General features: G+C 50.7%; 1 protein-coding gene across 3 annotated transcripts; it reads left to right on the top strand.

Moving 5' to 3' along the window:
• The first annotated feature begins 4,257 nt into the window (after positions 1–4,257).
• On the top strand, positions 4,258–18,522 carry LOC144135064 (iris-like). 3 transcript variants are annotated; one of them, XM_077667824.1, is made up of 4 exons: positions 4,258–5,177; positions 6,402–6,682; positions 17,533–17,805; positions 17,935–18,522. In XM_077667824.1, the coding sequence occupies exons 1-4, from the start codon at positions 4,910–4,912 to the stop codon at positions 18,106–18,108; spliced, it is 996 nt and encodes a 331-aa protein (XP_077523950.1). In that variant the 5' UTR covers positions 4,258–4,909; the 3' UTR covers positions 18,109–18,522. The 3 variants fall into 3 exon arrangements, with proteins under 3 accessions (XP_077523950.1, XP_077523952.1, XP_077523951.1); XM_077667826.1 differs by lacking the exons at positions 17,533–17,805; positions 17,935–18,522 and adding an exon at positions 13,558–13,985; XM_077667825.1 differs by lacking the exons at positions 4,258–5,177; positions 6,402–6,682 and adding an exon at positions 14,984–15,930.
• The last annotated feature ends 1,128 nt before the right edge of the window (positions 18,523–19,650 follow it).

The following is a 19,650-nucleotide window of genomic DNA, read 5'->3' as shown; positions in this document are numbered from 1 at the left end:
AGGCATGGCACATACCCACATGGGGAGATTGGCCAAGGTGTAGTGGCATAAAGAAGGAAATTTCGATAGGAGATCACGACAAAATTTTAGCGCCCAGCGGGATATATAGGCCTTATCCTCTTCTATAACAGCATGGCGCAGCCATGCGCGAAGTCGGTCAGCGTCAGAGCTGTTGGCGCTGGCCAAGAAGTGACGAGCAACTTGTTTCAGGAAGACCTGCCTTACACCATTGTTAGACATACGCTGTCCAAAACGATTGCATAACCATAGCTTAGCGGTGATCAATGAGACCGCATTATACAAACTAAGCTACATGTGCTGCAGAACGTAGCGTTTTCAAGCGGAAATATTTTTCTTTCTTTCCACGTTCCTTCCGGAGCGCACAAAGTTAGTCACTCCTATTAATTTCGCCTTTTTTCGGGCCGAAGAAATGACACCGGCAGTTTATACTGCATGCGCCTCCACCTTGTTCAAAGGCCCATTTCCAGGCTAACATAGTGCAAGGCCCGCCAAGGTTCCATTCGTTTGACCCGCTATAGTACAGAACATTTAATTACTTTGAAATTACTCGATCACCTCGCGACCAGTTGAAATGGAACACTGCCGTGTTATTAAGTTGAGTTGTGGAGGGAAAAAATAGGTATCGTCACGTCATGCGGTAGATTTGTGGAAGCCAAACGTTCTTGAAGCCTTTCTGCTATTTCCAAGCACGCAAAGCTCGGCCCTACGCAGGAGCTGAGAGATGATCTGTGCAATTAAACACACCACAAGCTGTCACATAGGGCCCACTTTATCTCTTCTATTACTTTCTACGGGGCATCAAAGCAGTAGCGCTACTCTCCGTATGGCGATAGAAAGGAAACATTTATTTCCCGACCCTAGTCCAAGTCGTATCAAGTCGGAGGTCATATCGTCCAACACGTGGGCGACATGGGCAACGACCAGTGGCCACAGTGCAGTAGTTTTTGAATTTAGCCTTACTACTACTATAAACTTTCGGGTTCGAATAATCGTGGATAAATCATATGGGGAGAAAATCTCTAACGATCAGCTTCGGCGTTTGCTGTTTCTGCTTTTTTATACGCTCTTACTGTCTATGGTCCTTTACATCCTCTCCGCCCCCCCCCCAAAAAAAAATTGAGTATAGCTCCTTCGCGCTTGTTTCCAATGGATACAGGAGCTGTACCGGTGGTCTTATGCATTTTCTTTGTGCGCAATCACTAGGCCGTCTACGCCGATGGCACTCGCAGATCTTGAAGAGGTGAAAGGGGGGGGGGGGGGGCAGGCACAACTCCTTCAACCATCGCCTCCAAGACGAAATCATGATCGTTTGCCGGTTTGCAAGTACAGCGCCCAAGGATGGGTGCTGCCCTTGCTGCGGCAAGAGCGATCAGCCATTTGCAGCTGATGATGAGATGGGAGAGCGTCAGGAACGATGGTTCCTCTGGGTCTGCGTAGGCTTATGCCAATGTCCGGGAATTTCTCGTTGCCGCCGCGTCCGCAAGCACTGTATAGGCGGGACGCTTTGGTGTCCGAGGGCTTTCCGCAATCTTTCCTTCACTGCATTCGCCATTCGTTCCCACCATGCCGCTGCCAAGGTAGCTGCTGAGAAGTGGTGTAATCTTGCGGTTCACGGCTACGAAGAATCTTTCACAGCATCTCTAGGTCTTTGGAAGCCCTCTTAAACGTCAGAGCGTTACCGATATACTCGATGGCGGTCTCCTGAGCGCGACAAAGCGTCGTGAATCGTGCAAAAAACGTTCAGTCGTTAAGTTATAAACGGGCTCCTGGCGAATTGTTCTTGTTTTTGCACAAGTGGATAGGGTGATGTAGCTTTTGAAGCTGCCACCCTTGCTTTTTCTGTAGAATCAGGCAGAATCAATGTCCACAACTACATGATGATGATGACTTTTTTGTGGCGCAAGGGCACCTGTGGTCAAAGAGCGCCATGGCACATGGTTTTTTCTTGTACTCACGGTGGGGTCAAAGACCCATTTTCTCTAACTTGTACAAGACTGGTTTTGCCCCGAATATCTCGTAGGACGCAGACAATTTATTAAAGTTTAATAGTTATCGACGTTTTGCGTAAATAAATCAATCCTCTCCAATATTACGGAAATTCATTTTTTTAACCTATCCATGAGGCAAAATCAGCGTCAGCTGCCGGAGACGCATGAGGCGTTTTATAAAGTCACTCGCTAAACAGAACTGATAACGTTTCTGGACGAATAAACTAAAACTTCTGCGGACATATGTATATGCAATCCATATCAATATACTGCACATCAACAACAAGCGATTAATTTGGATGGAAATGGAGTACGGAACTGCACTGCATGAGGAAGTTCGGAAATTGATCTACCTATTTTTTAACTGCACAAGAAGAATTATTCATTTAATAAATCTGTTTCTTCAGTGAAAAGAAAAAAATAGTGAACGTTTCCTTCACGTTTTCACTGCCTGACATACAACGATGAACCACTGCGGTGGCTCAGTGGTCATGTGCTTAGCTGCTGATCCGAAAGACGCGGGTTCGATCTTGGCCGCGGCGGTCGCATTTCGATGGACGCGAAATGCTAGAAGCCCGTGTACTGCGCGATGTCAGCGCACGCTAAAGAATCCCAGGTGGCCGAAATTTCTGGGGCCCTTCATTGTATACGGTGTGACGTTCCTTGTGTGTGCTACGAGGGTCCGCGTTCGACGGCGCGGCGTAGACGGAGCCCCCAGTGGCGGCAAAAGCACTCAAGGGAAAGCAATTCAGCTGGAAGAGAGGAGATCGGCGACAGCCGGTCTCGTTTTGGAAGCAGCCAGCACACGTTTCTACTGTATATGGCTGCAAGCAACTTGAGTGGGATTGCTTTCGGGCCTGCCGCCATGGACCGCACGGAGAAGACCCAGGTGACCGCTGCGTCCAATTACCGAGCCATACTCGTTGAGAGTGAACGACCAAAACGAAGGGGTTTAAGCACAACCGGACCCCCTTTCCATAGTGTCGGCACGTGTCGAACGCCGCCGCGGGGAGACGGGCGTTATCTTCCCCAATTGCCGTGACCGTGCCGGGGACAAAGGGCCTCGTTTCGGCGGGCCTGGCCCCGTGACAAGACGGCGGCCATCATCACCAACACTCCCGAGCACATCCTAGGACAAGGGACCACTTTCCCGGCCTTTTAGTGACCTCGCGTTCCAGCCTTCCTTGAGTGGCGAGTGTCATTTGATGGAGAACGGAGGTCGGTGACCCGCGGGAACCGTCAGCGGGCCAGAGACCGTCTACCACAGCCGACGCTACCTCGACAACCTTCTTTCCCTCGGACTCAACAAGTGACGGGGGCGAGACCATAAGTGCGGTGGTGTGTTTGTGCGCCCAAGTGAAAGCCCTAGGCCCCTCCCACTCCGGCGTGGGCGTCCTCAACCTAGGGAATGTGGGGAATAAGAAGGATATAAAAATCGACAAGGAGTACGGAAGAAAGAACGCTGAGGACGACATCGTTCGCCAAGGGGGCCTTCAGCGCCGAAGCCCGACGGCGTGCAGCTTCTGCCAGCAACCGTTCGAGCTCAACTCCGGAGCCCCTCCATCGTCCCCATGAAGTCGTCGGCACGTAAGCTCGGACACCCCAGCCTCTGATGTATAATCATAATCATGTATAATTATTGAATATATCTGTTTGTTTAAACTGAGCCATACGGTGTCTCTGCCTCTCCGTCTTGTGTGGACCTGCGCATTATGGGGGGTCGTCACAACGGTGTCCCTCATAGCCCGAGTCTCTTTGGGGCGTTAAATCCCCATAAACCAATCATACAAAGATGAAAAGAATGCAGGAGGAAGAAGTGTGACTTTCTCCTCTCTTGCCGGCGGTTCGCAGTTCAGAGAAAACAGTATTTGGAGGTTCCTCTTTCGAGGTTAGGACTCCCACTGTTTCTTCCAGTTATTCTTTCGTTCGGTGCGAGCGCCAATTCCCGTTAAGCAGTGTCTGCGGCTACCTTCATGATTACATAAGTGCAACTGATCGATTACCTTGTTAGCTGTATACAAAATTTTGTCGCATGTCCAAAAATGTTTGATTCTATTCCTGGTAATCCATATTTCTTTAAATCAATATAATAATTGGAACAGTCAAATGAATTAGTCTTCTCACGCCTTTTTCCCTGCGCAAATACCTCATTGGGATTATCTACTGAACCTTGGCCAATCCCCCTGCGTGGGTATGTGCCATGCTTACTAAGGAGAAGAAGACGGGACACGCGACATTCGAGCGCTCGTGGCCCGAGACCGCAGACAGACCGCCGTGCCCAGGAGACCGTCACCAGCCAGGCATCTCGGATCCAGAACACCGCGACCGCTTCGGGAAACACCGGGGCTCCCACACTGCGAGTCCAATGCTCTTGCGCTGCGTCAACTCGCCTAGCACGCGAACCTCCCCTCTCCTAAGCCTAGCGGCCAGATTGCGTGACAGGTGCTCATCCGGCTCCTTTAACCCGCTGCCACCCGGCCCACCTCCATAATCTTCAGCGAACGAACTCACACAAAACTTTCATCCCAGATACTTCCGACTGATGGACCGGCCTGAGCCGACGGGTGTCGCCTTTGAGTACCCAGAGGACTGTCTGGTCTCCATCCACGTTTTGGTGCTTCCACTTCTAATCTTCCCGCAGTAGTCTGTGATTACTATTATTACTAGCAGTGCTCAGCAAGCAGGACCCTGAACTCGATTTGTTATTACCGACGGGAACTACACAGCAAAACTTAGAAGATTCCGAATGTTCTGTACCTCCACTTAGGCGCCTTTCGGAACCTTTCGGGCGTGAAACCATACCATATACCGTACCATACATTATCACACACTTTCCGCGGGGAGAGCGGGGACAGTCGCCGAACAGCAGATCAGCCTTGTCGCTTTTCCCCTCATCTTCTATGTGCTACAGGAAACAATTACTGCACCCGGGAGAAAGGCACGCTCCGAAAATGGCGTCGTCCAAACCGGTGACCTCAGCCAGGAAGCCCCAGGAGCTCCCGCGCCCGCCACCAGTCACGACGGCCCAGGGACCCGCGTCTCCCGCCGCACCTTCGTCGACGCCGCCGCATCCCGAAGGCGAGCCCAATGAGGCGGCAGCCTCGGGACCCGGCCCCTCTTCATCGGCAGTCTCGCTGCCCGGAGCTGCTTCCTCCGTTTCCGCACCAGGCGAGTAGTTCTCGTGCACGCAGATTTCAAGACACCTGCTCTTGGGGCTTTTGCGGGCGGATGCTGTTAGCTTGCGCTACCGCTTCCACCAAGTCTGCGCTAGCCGCACACATCCCTGCACCTGTTGCTAACATGGAGGAAGCAGTGGCGCGAGCTAACTGCATACGCTCGCAAAGGCCCTATGAGAAGGAATCTTGAAATCTGCTTCTGAAAGCGCCGCTACGAAAGCGGACCACGCGTAGTCGCCATCTCCACCAAGCTTCAGTGGGGTGCAAGTAGTCATAAGTGGATTCGACAAACGAACAGGCTTCCTCCGTGCTTCTGGTGTATACCGACATGGCTGCCAGTGTGAAGTCGGTGCAAAGAGCAAGTGCTTCCAGGCCAGCAAAAAAAATCGACAGATGATTTCGATAGTCGGTAATGCGAAGTTCGAGCTCAGCTCTTCACACGCCACCTGCAGAATGCGTGTTAAGCTGCTAGCCACCTTCTGGGACCTTCCCGTGGCGGCCACCTTCCGGTTGTCCATTCCTCCGCATTCGCCGTTACACGGGGCGTTTCGGGTTGCTCCGATCTGTCACGGTTGCAGGTGGCTGAAGACGACGCGACATCCACGAACGGGCGCCTAAGAGCTGCGTTCTGAAATGTCTACCGGCACTGTGGAAGCTGCACCTTCAATGGATACTGCCGGCTGGGCATTAAGGGAGAACACGAGAAGGGAATCCTTCACTTGCTGGGCCTTTACTGCCTAATGGACACTGCGCGATCCGTACTTCGTGTAACACATTCTGCAGTGAAACACATACACTTTGCCACAAACGTCTCAGCACCTTTGTTCACATCCTAGCTCGCGCGAGTCGTTCCCCGAAGATAATAGCTCCTGTAGTCCACGCCCATCACTCCTCTCGACTTGCCATCCTTTCCGGAAGACTCGTTTTTTCTCCATCAGGTTCACAGGAATCGCGGTTTCCTCCTCTTTGAACAGTGCTACGCTTCCGGGCAACAAATAGTGCTCTCAGCACCAGGATAGTGCTGAGAGTTCGCCTTAATTATAAATGGTGACCATCCAAACTTACGTCAGACAGCGTACTTGGCACACCCGCCGTATTCCCGCGGAGTTCTGAATGATAAGGCTAGTAACATTACTGCGGTAGACATCGGCGATCACGGCTAGCGCCATTTGTCCCCCTATCGCGACCTCACATGAAATTCTACGCTCACATGCAGGCACCGCCGTGCCGCCCCCGCCTCCTCCGCAGCAGCTTCCGGCGGAGCTGCAGCCACTGCAGGAGTACGGTCATCTGCTGAACCGGCTGGCGCAGTTCCTGCTGGCGTCCATGCTGGACCAGCCGCCGCGCGCCCACTGGAACGTGCTCCTGTCGCCCATATCGTTGGTCAGCACGCTGGCGGCGCTGGTGGCCGGCTCCGAGGGCCCCACCCAGGAGGACCTGTGCCGCCTGCTCAACCTCCAGCTGCCCGAGGTGGAGGCCATCATCGAGCAGTTCAAGGTGCGTGCATCCGCCGGCCACATACCTTGCCATTTGAACCCTCTAGTCGACGACGCCGTACTGTGAACACAGCCAAAGTGCTGCCACACATTGTCACGTAGACTCGGCTGCCAAGGCACTGCAATGCACCGTGCCAATAATACGGATCTCGCGAGCAGATAATCATCGCGCGGTTGTTGCCACCTCGCTTACAATAGTTTCAGAGCGCATTCCGTAACCGGTCGCGTCCCCCGGCTTGTCAATAACCTTACTTATTTTCTGACAGAAAAGAAGCACCCGAGTATAAGAAAAGTGACCAAATGCAAAACTGAGAAATGGAACTAATTTCGTTGGTCATTTACAGCCCTCGAAATAGCTGAACAGTTACAAAAGATTATTCGATTGCTATAATGTATTTTGTTCCCCTTTTAATTACCATAAGGCAAGTATACAAAGACTAGAGTGAGCTGGTGCGGCTAGTTTGATCTGCCCTGCGTGAAAAACAGGACGAAGGAAGACTGGACGGAACGAGTAGAGTTATAGCGAGATCCACTACCGTGATCCACTACTATGGTGGCGAGAAGGGAGAGGTGTCAGCTTCGGCGCGTCGGAGAAGGAGCGAGAATTCATCCAGACGCTGCGGCGCTGCTGTTGGCTCCGAGACACTCCCCGCGCGCGCCTGTAGCAGCCGCTTTCTGTCGCAGCTATTTCAGGATACCACGCGGATTACAACAAAGGCTAGTTGGCACACTTTTCTGACGGCTCGAAGCAAAGCGTGTATAGGCACCGAGAACCATGTTTGAACTTGCTTCCCTGTATATTCGCTGCCTGTGCTGCTGGCACCCCGAAGCGCTGGAAGATGGCGAATCGAATGACTTGCCATGAGTTTGTCACCAAAACAACGTCCATGCAGCTTCGATTTGATGCTGCAGTGTTATCCATGACGTCTCAATTCAAGTAGAAGCATTAGAAACCATACTTGAAAGCTTTATTTTGATGACTTCATCGAAAAGCAAGGTCTAGCAAGACATTTATTTTGACACACACAATTAAACGTCAAAAACACCAACAAAAGAAAATGAACAGAAAATATGCATCAATGTAGGTGCGAACTGCAAGTTATACAAAAACTGAGCTAAAAAGTAAACAAGGCAAGTAAAAAGAAGTCAATATGCAGTGCTAAAATAGGCATACACACATGACATTGAGATTTGATTGGCAAACACAGATGCAGTCATAAACCAGCTTACAAAACTTGATTTCTACCTGTGTCAAACACAGCCAAATTGTGACATCAAATTTACTAATGGGACCTTTGTAACAATGCGAATAAGACATTACTAAAAAGTCACAACAGATGACACAATGTGGGTAATGTACAACACCATGAAAAAAGAAAACCTTGTTGGCTGTGTTAACATTATGAAAGTTATGTAGTACGTCTCAACTTCAAGAACTTCATCTTTTCTCTCTTTTTTTGGTTGCACGCATTTTCTCCAGCAACAAGAAAATGCATCCTTGTCAATGTGAAGAAGCGAATGATTTGATTCGTCACTTCCACTTTGTGCTGCTCACAGGCGACCACATTTAACCTCTTCACAGACAGGCAAGAGATGAGGTCCATGATGCTATCAGTTTTCAACTTGTTGAAACTGAAGCAGTAAGTAAAAGCATCCTCCATAGCTTTGACCAGGTCTGCTAGGGACTCAGACGGGTACAGGAGGCCACCCCTATTAATGTTACGTGCGAGGCACGACTCTGCCGGAAGCAAGCTCGAGTCCTCCGTGTGAAGCAACAGCCTCCTACATTCGCTGCACTTCGTCTTTTTCAACATCTTCCGGGCCACATAGCCACTGATGTAATAAGTGATCCGGGAGTCACTTTTGCGTCCAACGATTTCAGCGTGCTCAGGGAGTGCTTCACATGCCACAATCATTTCATGAACTTCGTTGAGACGTCCCACATCTAGGAGCTCATCCAGCTTATTATGTAGTTTCATGGGATTAGTGTGAGCGCCCTGACTTAGAAGGCTGCTCAGGACTGCTGAAGGAATGTTGCCACTGGAGGGTGACTGCGCTAAGCTGTAAAAACTGAGGCAATTCAGAGATATCAAAAATTGTGTCGGTGTAGGGTGATCGTTAGAGCCAGACATTTGCCTCAGTATCCCGAATAGGTTTTCAAGCGCGTCTTGGCTCAAACGAGAAGTCATCAAGTACTTAAACCCCAGGGTTTTCGTGACATAGAGCAGGATGGAAATTGTGCTGGTAAGAGTAACACGGAATCCTTCGGCTGTTGATTCGCTCAAGAACCCACCCTGCTTAGGCAGAGTTTTTTCCCAGGTCGCTAAAAACTCCAGAAAGCATTTGATGCTTGCTACTTCTTTACTGTCTGGTCTTAAACCTCGCTTTGAGTATCTCGATGTCATGGCATCGATGAGGTCTCTCATCATAGAGACGAATGCAGAAGTAGCCTTGGTACAGCCATTGCCATAGCAGTGTTCCACTTGGCGGTTATAGACATACAGGCCCCTTAAAACTTCATCACTGAAGAAGGTGAACGCCAAGTTGACCCGCATTTTTTCGAAGCCATTAGGCTGACAAACAGCCATGGTGACGTGTGGCATTGCCCTGGGTGTCACTGAACTTGAAGTGTCGCATTTGCAGGCCTCCTTTACATATTCGTTGCCAACTCTACCATCTGGTGTTAACAGCCCTATGGAGGTTACAGCGTTACGCACACATTTCACCAGGTGGGGGAAATCTGACAAAAATGCAAATACCGGCTTGGATCCACTGGGTGCTTTACTTTGCACACTGTCTTTTCGAGCTTCCCACTTACGGCGAAAATTTTCCACATGCTGCGGTTCCACACAGCCCCGTCGCATGTCACAAAATCCACGAAGAGCCCCGATTTTTCGGCACAAATCTCAGCGTCAACAATGATTTTAGCCAGAACATCTGCCTTTACATTGCTTCGTGCACCAAATGCACCGAGAATTTGTTTCCATGTGCCTGTGAATGGCTGAAAGAAAATTACAAGGCGATGGTCACATTGAGCACCTTCTTGCCCTGGTGAGGTGTACTTGCCGAGGTCAACGAACCCTTGGACTTGCCCTTTGCTGTCTACAGTCAAGTTTTCAGACAGTTTCATTTCATCCACGAGTATGCCGCCGTGTCGGTGATACGGATCAATAGTGCGTGCTTTCTCTGCAACAGCCGTGAGCACTTCTTCATTAAAGCCAAAACCACTTCTATATTTACGGACATAAGTACGCAGGCACGAAGGGCTTGGCACAACCATGATCTTGAGCTTACGAATGTGCTCGTAAAGACGGGGGTTTTTCATATTCATCACAATGCACTCAAGGATCCACTCTTGCAGAAATACCATTCCATTGGTTTTTATCCTTTTAGATGCTTCAAAGCATTCACGTACCTGCACTTGCTGCTTTTTTGGCAGGCTTTGCAACTTCTCTTCAAACTAGAGCTGCTTATAGCTTCGTTGTCCTGCTTCATCTTTTCCATGGTCTCACTCAACTTTGCAATGCTGCCCTTTTGCCGTAGCAGCTGCACATTTTTTCGCGTTAGCTTCTGTGTGAGGTTACCTCTTGCCTTTCTCGCTCTTGTACGCTTATAATATGCCTGATTTATCAACAGCTTACGAAGGTATTTGCACTGCAAGCATCGGCTTCTATTTTGCATTGTCCCACAACACATGAGGCTGTGCAGTTTCCCTCCATGGAGTCTGTGCTTTGTTTTTATTTGCCCACTTTGCATTCCTGTTTCCATTTCAAACCCCTCGCAAGGAATCATGGCATCCATTTCGAACAGGAGGTCCTTAACATCACTAATGCTGTCGACATCCACTGTTTTTACAAGAACACCCTGTACATATGCCGAGCAATGAAAGGTTGAGGCATTACTTGAACACAAAAGTAACTTTTCAAAGCACAGAGTTCCACCACTTGAAGCACACACTGAGAACGCCACAACGTCCGTATCGTTTGGGATTACGTGTTTCGCCCAGTACTTACTTGGAAGGTCGTCTTGCGTCATACCCTCCAAGATATTGTAGCCGCCGCTACAGTTCGAACTTGACAGAACGTCAGTTTCAGCACTCAGCGGTTCGTCGTGAATGGAGTCAACCTTTCTTCGCTTTGAAGTTGCACCTCCATTGGACGACACCGTCTTTCTTTTTGGAGGCAGCTTTTTTGTGACGTAAGCAGGCACATTTGGAAATATCGTGGGAATCGCATCGTCTGTCAGTGTAGGGCGATCACGAGGGATTTCCACAGACTCGCCGTTGACGACATGCTTGAAGCTACGGACGATGAATCTCTCGTCGAAATGAGCCTCGCACACAACGCAGTTCTTCTCCAATGGCTTGTCAGCACGAGGAATTGCGCGCTCCCAGGCCCTGCGTCGTTCATCGTCGACGGGAACCGCGAAGAGAGACGCCTTCTTCCCTTGTTTGCGGGCCGAAACATACCCCGCTTAGCATCCAGGTGCGAAACAGTGTCTTTGTTGTTTGGACATCACTGTGGCATGGCCACGTCTGTGCGTAGCAATCCCAAACAATTTAAAACCAGCACACCGCAGACGCTGCGGGAACACGTGCCTGTACCTGCCTGTAGGCGACGAAACGTGCGGCGACGGCGGCTGGCTGGTGCTCTCGACGGATCTCGGTAGCGACGTGCGCGCCGCCCCGCGGCGGCATGAAATACCAGTGCGCCTCCGAACACGGCGCGACCGCAACGATGCTGACACCTCTCCTTCTAGCCACCATACCACTCCCGCGGCTGGTTGCGGCGCGCCGCCAGAGCGCAGGCGCTGATTGGTTCCGACGCGGCAGGCGTGGGCGCAGCTTGCTATAAAGCATTCATTTTAAACCAGCCAGAAGACGCGACACAAAGGAAGAAGCAAAATGAATACTTACCAACTCGCCCAGTCCTCAACCTTGTTGCTATAAAGCCCCTGAATGTTTCGATAAAGCAGTGCAGCGTTCGTCGCGGCAGTTATTTCAGTAACTGATTTTTCGATCTTCCATGTCATCATGTCATTTCGACCGAAGCCAAGGCAAAAAACGAAACACAAAATTCATTCGGGCGCGTGGTCTGCTGCCCGCCAGAAGCGTGCGTTGGGAGCGTCTGCTAGCATCCCCCGGCCTAGGTGCCGCCACCGTCGGTGCCCGGGAGGAGCCGAGAGAAGGAGCGCCGGCATAGGAGGAGGAGGGAGGAGGATATGTTACATTTAGTCCATTGAGGGGCTTTACAGCTTGCCGGTACCTGGCGCCATCTGTCGACCTCTGCGCGGCCGGCGCGTGCGCAGTGGCACACCGTCGCGGGTGCGTATCACGCTGGTGGATCGCGCTTTCTCGCTCGTCCAGTTTTTTCCCCTTTGTCCTGTGGTTCGTCGCTTAGTCTCTTTGTGAAAATGCAACACCAACTGTAGCCGAAAGCTCCACTTTACTGTCCTCAGTTGCCATTCATACGCTATTAATTTCCATCAATTATTTTTCCAAGTTTTCGGCGGTATTTTTTCCACGTCTCGTTGTGAAGACATTAGCACCGACATTGAAGGCGCTCTCAATGTTCGCGCTGGAGGGGATTGCGGAATTGTAACGCTCAACGACCTTGCGCGCCAGCTTGGTAGTTACTAAAGCCTCGCGCTTCGTTGTTGGCGCTGTGAGGGCATAAAATATCAAGCTCACTAAACATTGTTGTGCCGTGTCTCTACAGCGAAATATTCTTGCACGCTATTACTAGTGTTTTCCGCAAGTTCAGGTTCTCGATGTTATATCAGTGGTTACAAAGTGTTTTTGAATATGAAAGTAACTGATTGCTAGTAATGGCATACTGAAAAAAGCTCTTAGGCGACCCCCTGTGGATTGGTCAAATGCGCTTGCGTTTTCTGTTGCTGATGATTTTGTTGTAGGTCCGCCTGAATGGTATGACGCGATAGCGTTAATGGGTCAATGTCCATATATGCGGAATCTGTACCGGTTGCTCAGTGGTTATGGTGCTTAGCTGAAGATTGAAAGACGCTCCTGTGATCCCGGCTGTGTCAGTGCACGTTAAAGAACACCAGGTGGCCAAAGTTATTCGGAACCCTCCTCTACGCCCTCCCTGATAGCCCGACTCACTCAGGGACGATAAACCCCATGAAACAACTATCTTAATGTTCGTAGATCGCTGGTCGCCCTTCTAATGCTCACGCATTTATAACTGGATTACCGAGTACCGAAAACATTGCCCCTTGCGGAAAGTAATCAATTAATTGCAAATTTCGAAAGAAAATGTGATTTATTACAAGTAATATCACTTGTACGCGCTACGTACAGTTCATGCTATTATCCTGATATTCCGGGAAGTTGGGGCGCTCTCTAGAGTAACATCTGTGATTGCATGGAACCAGCGAATTTGGGCTAACCAAACTGCAGGCTTTTGATTTGTGGGCACTGCTGGAAATTCCGCAACTGGCATATGACCAAAAAGCACAGTCAAGATCACGCCTGTGGACCCCTTTTCCCTAACCCGCGTGGCATAAACATGTGTGTCGTTGAAAACAAGTAGTTGTGGTAGTGAAGGTGATGGCAGTACTAGTATAGCAGCAGTACTGGTGTAGATGTAGAATAGCAGTTCTCGTCTTAGTATAGAGGTGGTGGCGGGTATACGTTGTACGAGTAGTGTGACCTAAGAGAGTACTATTACGCGTAGCAGTAATGTGTTGGTGGCGGAGCGGCCGCTCTTGCCATGATATGCGCCAAAGCGATACGTATTCAGCCAATGGAACCGAACTTTAGGAGACTGGTTAAAATGCTGCTAAATGGAACTTGAAACAACCTTGAGGCCCAGAACTGAACCACCCTGGAATAACAATCGTGTGCATCTGCTGCAGACCGAGTCTACGGACCACGTGTTCTACGTGGCGAACCGCATGTTCGTGAGGCACAACTGCCCGCTGATGGCCACCTTCAGGGCCCGCGTCGAGGCCAGGTACATGACCACCGCGCAGGACGTCAACTTCGAGGTGCGTCCTGTTGCAGGGATCCCGCAGCTGCCGACTGGTTGTTGTGTCGGGCCTACGAAGGTAGATGCCAAGGGTGGCGGTGACTGCGGGCGAGACATCGGGCCTTTCGAACCATATTAGCAGCTGGTCGCCGAGGAAGGGACGGACCGATAAGGAGTGAAAACAGTTTATTCTCACGACAGAATGCTGTAAGGAAGTCCTTCGTAGGGGGAGAAGTTCGAAACTGCAAAAAATGAAGAGACACTGCTCGCTGGCACACGAAGCTCCGCCCCTTCACACTTCTTGCTGGCAGCACATGACTATGGCAAATCTTGCAAGGCTGTGGTTGTCCTGCCGTAAACGAGAGATGCCTTCTAGCTTAGTGCGATAACACTGTCTCGCGTCGAGGCCGATATTCGCCTAATCGGCTCAGTGTCTTCTGAAGTAAAAACATTAATTTCCGAAGTTGCAGTCGACATGCTTGTAGAAAGTGATGCGAAGAAAGCAGGTGTTCGGCGGGTTGTGCGAGTGTGAGTGCGGCCTCCTGGGGGCGCACGCGGCTCGACAGTCGCTAACCCTGCTCTGGAAACGACTAATTCGGTCACTTGACTTTCCACTAACAATCGGAAGAATCTTTTCCTGGGAAACGTAACAGATCCCGCATTTCGCATCAGGAGGGGCGGCTGCGTTATTTAACTGCTCGGCCATAGCACAGCAGTACCTGAGCTGCTTCTCACGACTATTGTGCAGAGAATGTTTTTCTCACTTCCATAACCAGTAGATTGCTTCACTCTTCAACAGGACAGTGAACACAAAATGGACTCTGAAAGCGCGCCCAGGTGAAAAAAGCCCACAACAGTTTGCCTCAGCACGAAACCAGAACAAGGGTTAATTGCTGGGCAGTGTAAGCCTCCAGCCATGAACTGAAGTGTCTGTTCTGCACTTCCCAGCGGGACCGAGACAACGCACCCCTGAATGCCTGGCCGCTCTTATAAGCAGCAAGGAAATTGATTTTTCGTGATTTAGGTGTTTCCGTTGAAATTGTTCAGCTTACAGTTCGTCACATTGTCCCAGTCCGCCCTTTGCAAAAGATGCGACGTCCTCTGGAGAGTTTGTGCGCTACCCAGAAAACTGGTTAAACGCAAACACACGTGGAAGACGCAGGCGCAAACCGGTTCCACGAGATGCCAGCTGGGCCTCCGAAGAGGCAGTGTGTGCTTGACAGGAGCCGCCATCTGTCGCTTGCGCCTCTCTTTAACGTGTATTTTTTGTGAGCAGCATGTGCTTAGTTTGTTTTCTATCAGTCAAGCTGGAGGAGAGACGCGCACGCACTGAGCGCCCGTGTGAAAGAGTGACTAATAGATAATGAATAGCAATTTGCCAGTATCCCTCAAGAGAAAAGTATACAACAGATGCATGTTACCGGTACTTATCTATGGGACAGAAACGTGGAAGAAAAGGGTTCAGCTTAAGTTAAGGACAAACGCAGTGAGCTAGGGAAAGAAAAATGACAGGTGTAATGTTGAGACCGGAAGCAGGTGGAATAGATTAGGGGACAAACGCGGGTTAATGACATCATAGTCGAAATCAAAAGGAAGGTATGGGCTTGGGCAGTGCATGCAATGCGAAGGCATGATAACCGCTGGTCCTTAAGGGTAGTGGACTGGATTCCAAGAGAAGGCAAGCGTAGCAGGGGGCGGCAGAAAGTTAGGTGGGCGGATGAGATTAAGAAGTTTGCAAGGATACGGTGGACGCAGCTGGCAAAGGACAAGGTTAATTAGAGAGACATGGGGGAGGTCTTTGCCCTCCAGTCGGCGTAGTCAGGATGATGATGAGGTCGTCCTGGGACAATGCGTTCGCCATCACATGTGGAATTAAGGGAAGCCCCAGCAGATGCGCAGAAAAAGAACGGGCATGAACATGGTGGCTATCGGCGCAGAGCCCGGACCAGCCGTACGTGCGCGCCATCAACGAGTGGTGCAGCAACGCGACCAACGGCAAGCTGCCCGCCGTGGTGTCGCGCAAGACGTTCGCGCCCAACACGTCCATGGTGCTCGTGGGCGCGGTGTTCTTCAAGGGCCTCTGGAGGTAGAAGTTCTCGCCCAACGCCACGCACATGATGCAGTTCCACGTGACACGCGCCGACACCATGGACGTGCACATGATGACGCGCAGCGGTCGGTTCCCCTACGCCGAAGTGCCTCGCTGAGGGTGCGCGCCCTAGAGGTGCCCTACCCGACCGGGAAGCTGGCCATGGTGCTGGTACGTCTTACCGCAGCATGGAAACCAACTGCCCTTCGCGAATGTGTTCTATAGTATAGAGCTGCGAGCTTGTCTGCTCAGGCGATCCCCACAAGTTCGTATGATTTCCTCATGGCTCCTCCCATGGAAACCTTATGCACATGCGGAAAATTTAAGCCAGTGATCTCCCCACACACACCCTTGTTTTTTTTTGAAGGCATGCACCCCCTTAATTCGTAGACATTTTTTTCGAGTAACTTTTGTGATTTTTGTCATCAGTGTTAGTCATAAATGTGGCTAGTCCAACGCGACATCGACAAAAATGTAGAGGCAGATCATTATTAATCTACCCCCCCCCCCCCCCCATGAAAATTCACTACCTAATTCCATTTCCAGGGGACACCCCTGGTCTAAGCGCATGTAGACTTTAGAAGAAGAAGAAGACTTTATTTCCACCATGTGCAGTACACAGATGGAGGACGACGGAAAAAAGCCGTCAATAGGCGGCTTGACGAGTCCGTCGCCCCACTTAGTGAGCAACGTTTGGTCAACAGCAATCAATTCATACAGTCAAACAAAAGAAAATGAAAACACTTGATCAGTGCAGAACAGAAGCAAAACAGAGTGGTCCGAAAAATGAAATCCCAGGATAAGTAAAATCAGTTATTCATCCTCAGTAAACATAGAGCTTAGTCATACATATCAAATAGAAAGCATAACAGAATATTGGAATCGTACGGCAAGCATATGGAGCGTATGCGTGTTTAGTTAAAGGACCACAGAAAGGGGTGTTTGAGCTTGTCTTTAAAATGCTTGCACTATGTAGGGTACAGGCCACCGAGCGTCCATGCCGCGTACGGGACCCCAAAAGCTAGCGGGAAAATCACAATAATTTTAAAAAATTCCCGCTTTTGCGCCTCGCGGAGACGCACGGTGCCGGGCTTTTTCGCGAAAACCTGGCAGATGACGTTACGTCTTGCAAATGACGTCAGAAGCCGGGGGTTATCATTGGTTCACAGCGCCAAATTTAGACGTCACGCGCTACTGCGGTCGTGGCCACTCCGCGAGCGCCGCAGCCGACGGAGGTAGGGGAGGGGCCGAGTGAGTGGGGCCGGCGGATGTGCGCTGCCGTTTTGGCGTGCCAGAGAGAGCGAAAGGCGCGAAGACGCGGAAGTTCAAATTTTGTCTGCATATAACTCAGCTTCCACAAACGGAACTCAATAATTCTTGCTGGGGTATAATTATGAACCGTCGTCATTTAACATCCCAGACATATCTCCCCTTTATTGAGACCCCCTTTCTGAGTCCCTTTAAATCTTCATATGGACTGCCTACTCTTATAATTCCATACGCACGATTCACACAGACTGCGTCAGTAGGATTAATGTCGCTGCGGATTCTGCTACCGAAGTTTCATTCACAGAACTGTATAGTACGGAGATCTTTGTTAGCGTTCGGGCGTCGCACCAGCAACCTGCCTATGGTGCAAGGGCCCTCCACCAGGGGTCGACACCGTAACATGTCTTAACCGGCGGCTCTCATCATTGAAGGGCAAATGGTCAACTGGGTACCTGCATTCGAGGAGAACAGAATTCAAGAAGCGCCTTCTCACGCGCCGCGCAGATCCTGCAGACAGAGGTGGATGGCCTGCGGCTGACGCAGCAGAGCCTGCTGTACGGCGACACGCTGTGGGACCTGGTGCGTGGGCTGCGGCCGCGCGCCAACGTGCGCCTCGGGCTACCCAAGTTCGTGCTGACGGCGCGAAACAAGCTGCGCGACATGCTGCACGAGCTGGGCTCCAGCAGGCCCTTCGACCCCGAGCAGGCAGAGTTCATCAACATCTCCGGCTTCAAGGGCCTGCACACCACCGAGATCCTGCAGGCCGTCACCGTAGAGGTGTGTCCGCAGAATACATGTAATGGCAGCTGAGATGTCTGCCATCGGTTCAGTGTACCTGCATGTGTTTTGTCATGTTTGAAAGACAGAGGACAGCACCTCCTCCTCTCCTTCTGGGCGCGACCACAGGTGTCCGAGGACGGCAACGAGATCACGCGCACCTCAGCGCTGGTGACCGAGGTGGTGTCCAAGGTGGCGCCGACCACCGTGTTCCTGGTGGACCGGCCCTTCCTGCTCTGCGGATGCGTCCGCCAGCCCCTCGAGTGGCACCCGGAGATCCCCGACAACTCGGCGCTACTCTGAGCCACAGGCAGCAGTCCACCATGAGCTGCTTCTGTGTGTCACGGCGGAGGAACGCGTCCCACATGTTCCAGCCGCAACCTCCACGTGACACGGTGGAGGAGAGGGAGTCCCCCAACTGCGGCTGCTTGCAGAGTGCCGCATCCCCCTCCCCCACCCCAAATTTACTAGTTCAAAAAACGCGCCTTTTCCCTCTGCAAGCAGTGAACACTTGACAAGTAACCATAGGTTGCTCAGCTATCGGCAGCTATTGAACAGCGCTCAGATATAACTGCACTGATAATAAAGAGAGCATTCATTTGGTTTCAGTCGCCTCCTTCGCTAGTGCACGTGCCAGAAAGTACGACCCTGAATCAATAGCGAATTCCCCTTCCTCTAGAGATTTGAGGCTATCCCGACCCCCGGCTTTTACTGTGTCCGCAGGCATGCTGAAGCGCTAGATAAGTTGTGCTATTTGACCTTGTCTCTTTAAAGAGAAACTTTTTTCCCTTGTCGCATACACCTGTCGAAACGCATTACTTTCGGAGCAAGTCAGCCACACGACAAAAGTGCAGCATCTAGCGCAGACTTTCCAGTCGGCATGAATATTGCATTTTGCTTCGACCGGGAGTTACGGAGGCCACAGCTCCTGCCGTACTACGTACTTCGCCTGGGCGCGACACTCAAGGCCACCGATGCGCCTGGCGACAAGTGTTCACGTCATTCCGTCAGCGATTTTTCGACTATGTATATTCATTTTTGTTACTTTTTGAATTCCATTGTGTGGGTCCTCGCGGTCATACGTAAGGTATTGTATTTTATAAGAATATATCAGCCGCAGCAAGGGCTAATTGAAGAAACATAGGAGAGGCATTTGCCCTGCAGTGGGCGGTCAGTCTGTTAATGAACGATTGCACGCAAGGAACACCATACGGCTTCAGGTTTGATGTGATAACGAATGGGTTAAATATAATTAAACTTATATGCTTTCTTTCCAATAAAAATGCTTCGATTCCCTAGCTTTGGCATTTTTACCCGACAGCATTCGCACACCTGCAAAAGATGGCTCGCAGGAGCGTGACTGGCAGGACCTTATATGCTTGTGTAAATGTGGGCATACTTAATTTTGTTTAATGCTTCTTTCGAGCAAAGCTGCTGAGCGTACATTCGACCACAACTGAAAGAGCTTCTGCATCTGCTGCATCTGCAGAAAATTTGGCCTTGAGGTCAGGAGCAGAGGTAAGCACAAGCTCTCCAGACAACCTGTTATTTCCAAGCCCTCAGGTGGCAAAAAAATAATGTAGAGTCGAAGGGTACCCCGAGAAGACGTTCAATACTGGTTGTCAAGCAGTTTTTGGTGTGTTATTCGGTCAAAGAGTGCTTAAGCGCCTGCTCGTAAGCAGCGATTCTGTTGAATTAATTCTAATAAACTGAGCAGCTGAGACCATTTTTCACAACTGCCATCACCACCGGAGTGGCCGTTACTGCGTAGACAACAGCTAGGCTTTCCTGCGATGCAGCTATCGGACGAGGGACCTTTACCACACTCCCGGAATCTAGACACCA

Source organism: Amblyomma americanum, chromosome 5 (genome assembly GCF_052857255.1).
Source record: "Amblyomma americanum isolate KBUSLIRL-KWMA chromosome 5, ASM5285725v1, whole genome shotgun sequence".
NCBI lineage: Eukaryota > Metazoa > Arthropoda > Arachnida > Ixodida > Ixodidae > Amblyomma > Amblyomma americanum.
The sequence above is the reverse complement of the archived record's forward strand: the minus strand, read 5'-3'. Positions and strand labels throughout refer to the sequence as shown.

What these genes read in the sequence shown, in the direction of transcription:
- LOC144135064 (XM_077667824.1), top strand. Translation starts at nt 4,910, where the DNA reads ATGTGCTACAGGAAACAATTACTGCACCCGGGAGAAAGGCACGCTCCG. An exon ending in TTCCTCCGTTTCCGCACCAG is followed by an intron (nt 5,178 to 6,401) that starts GCGAGTAGTTCT and finishes GCTCACATGCAG; the next exon opens with GCACCGCCGTGCCGCCCCCG. An exon ending in CCATCATCGAGCAGTTCAAG is followed by an intron (nt 6,683 to 17,532) that starts GTGCGTGCATCC and finishes CGCGCCGCGCAG; the next exon opens with ATCCTGCAGACAGAGGTGGA.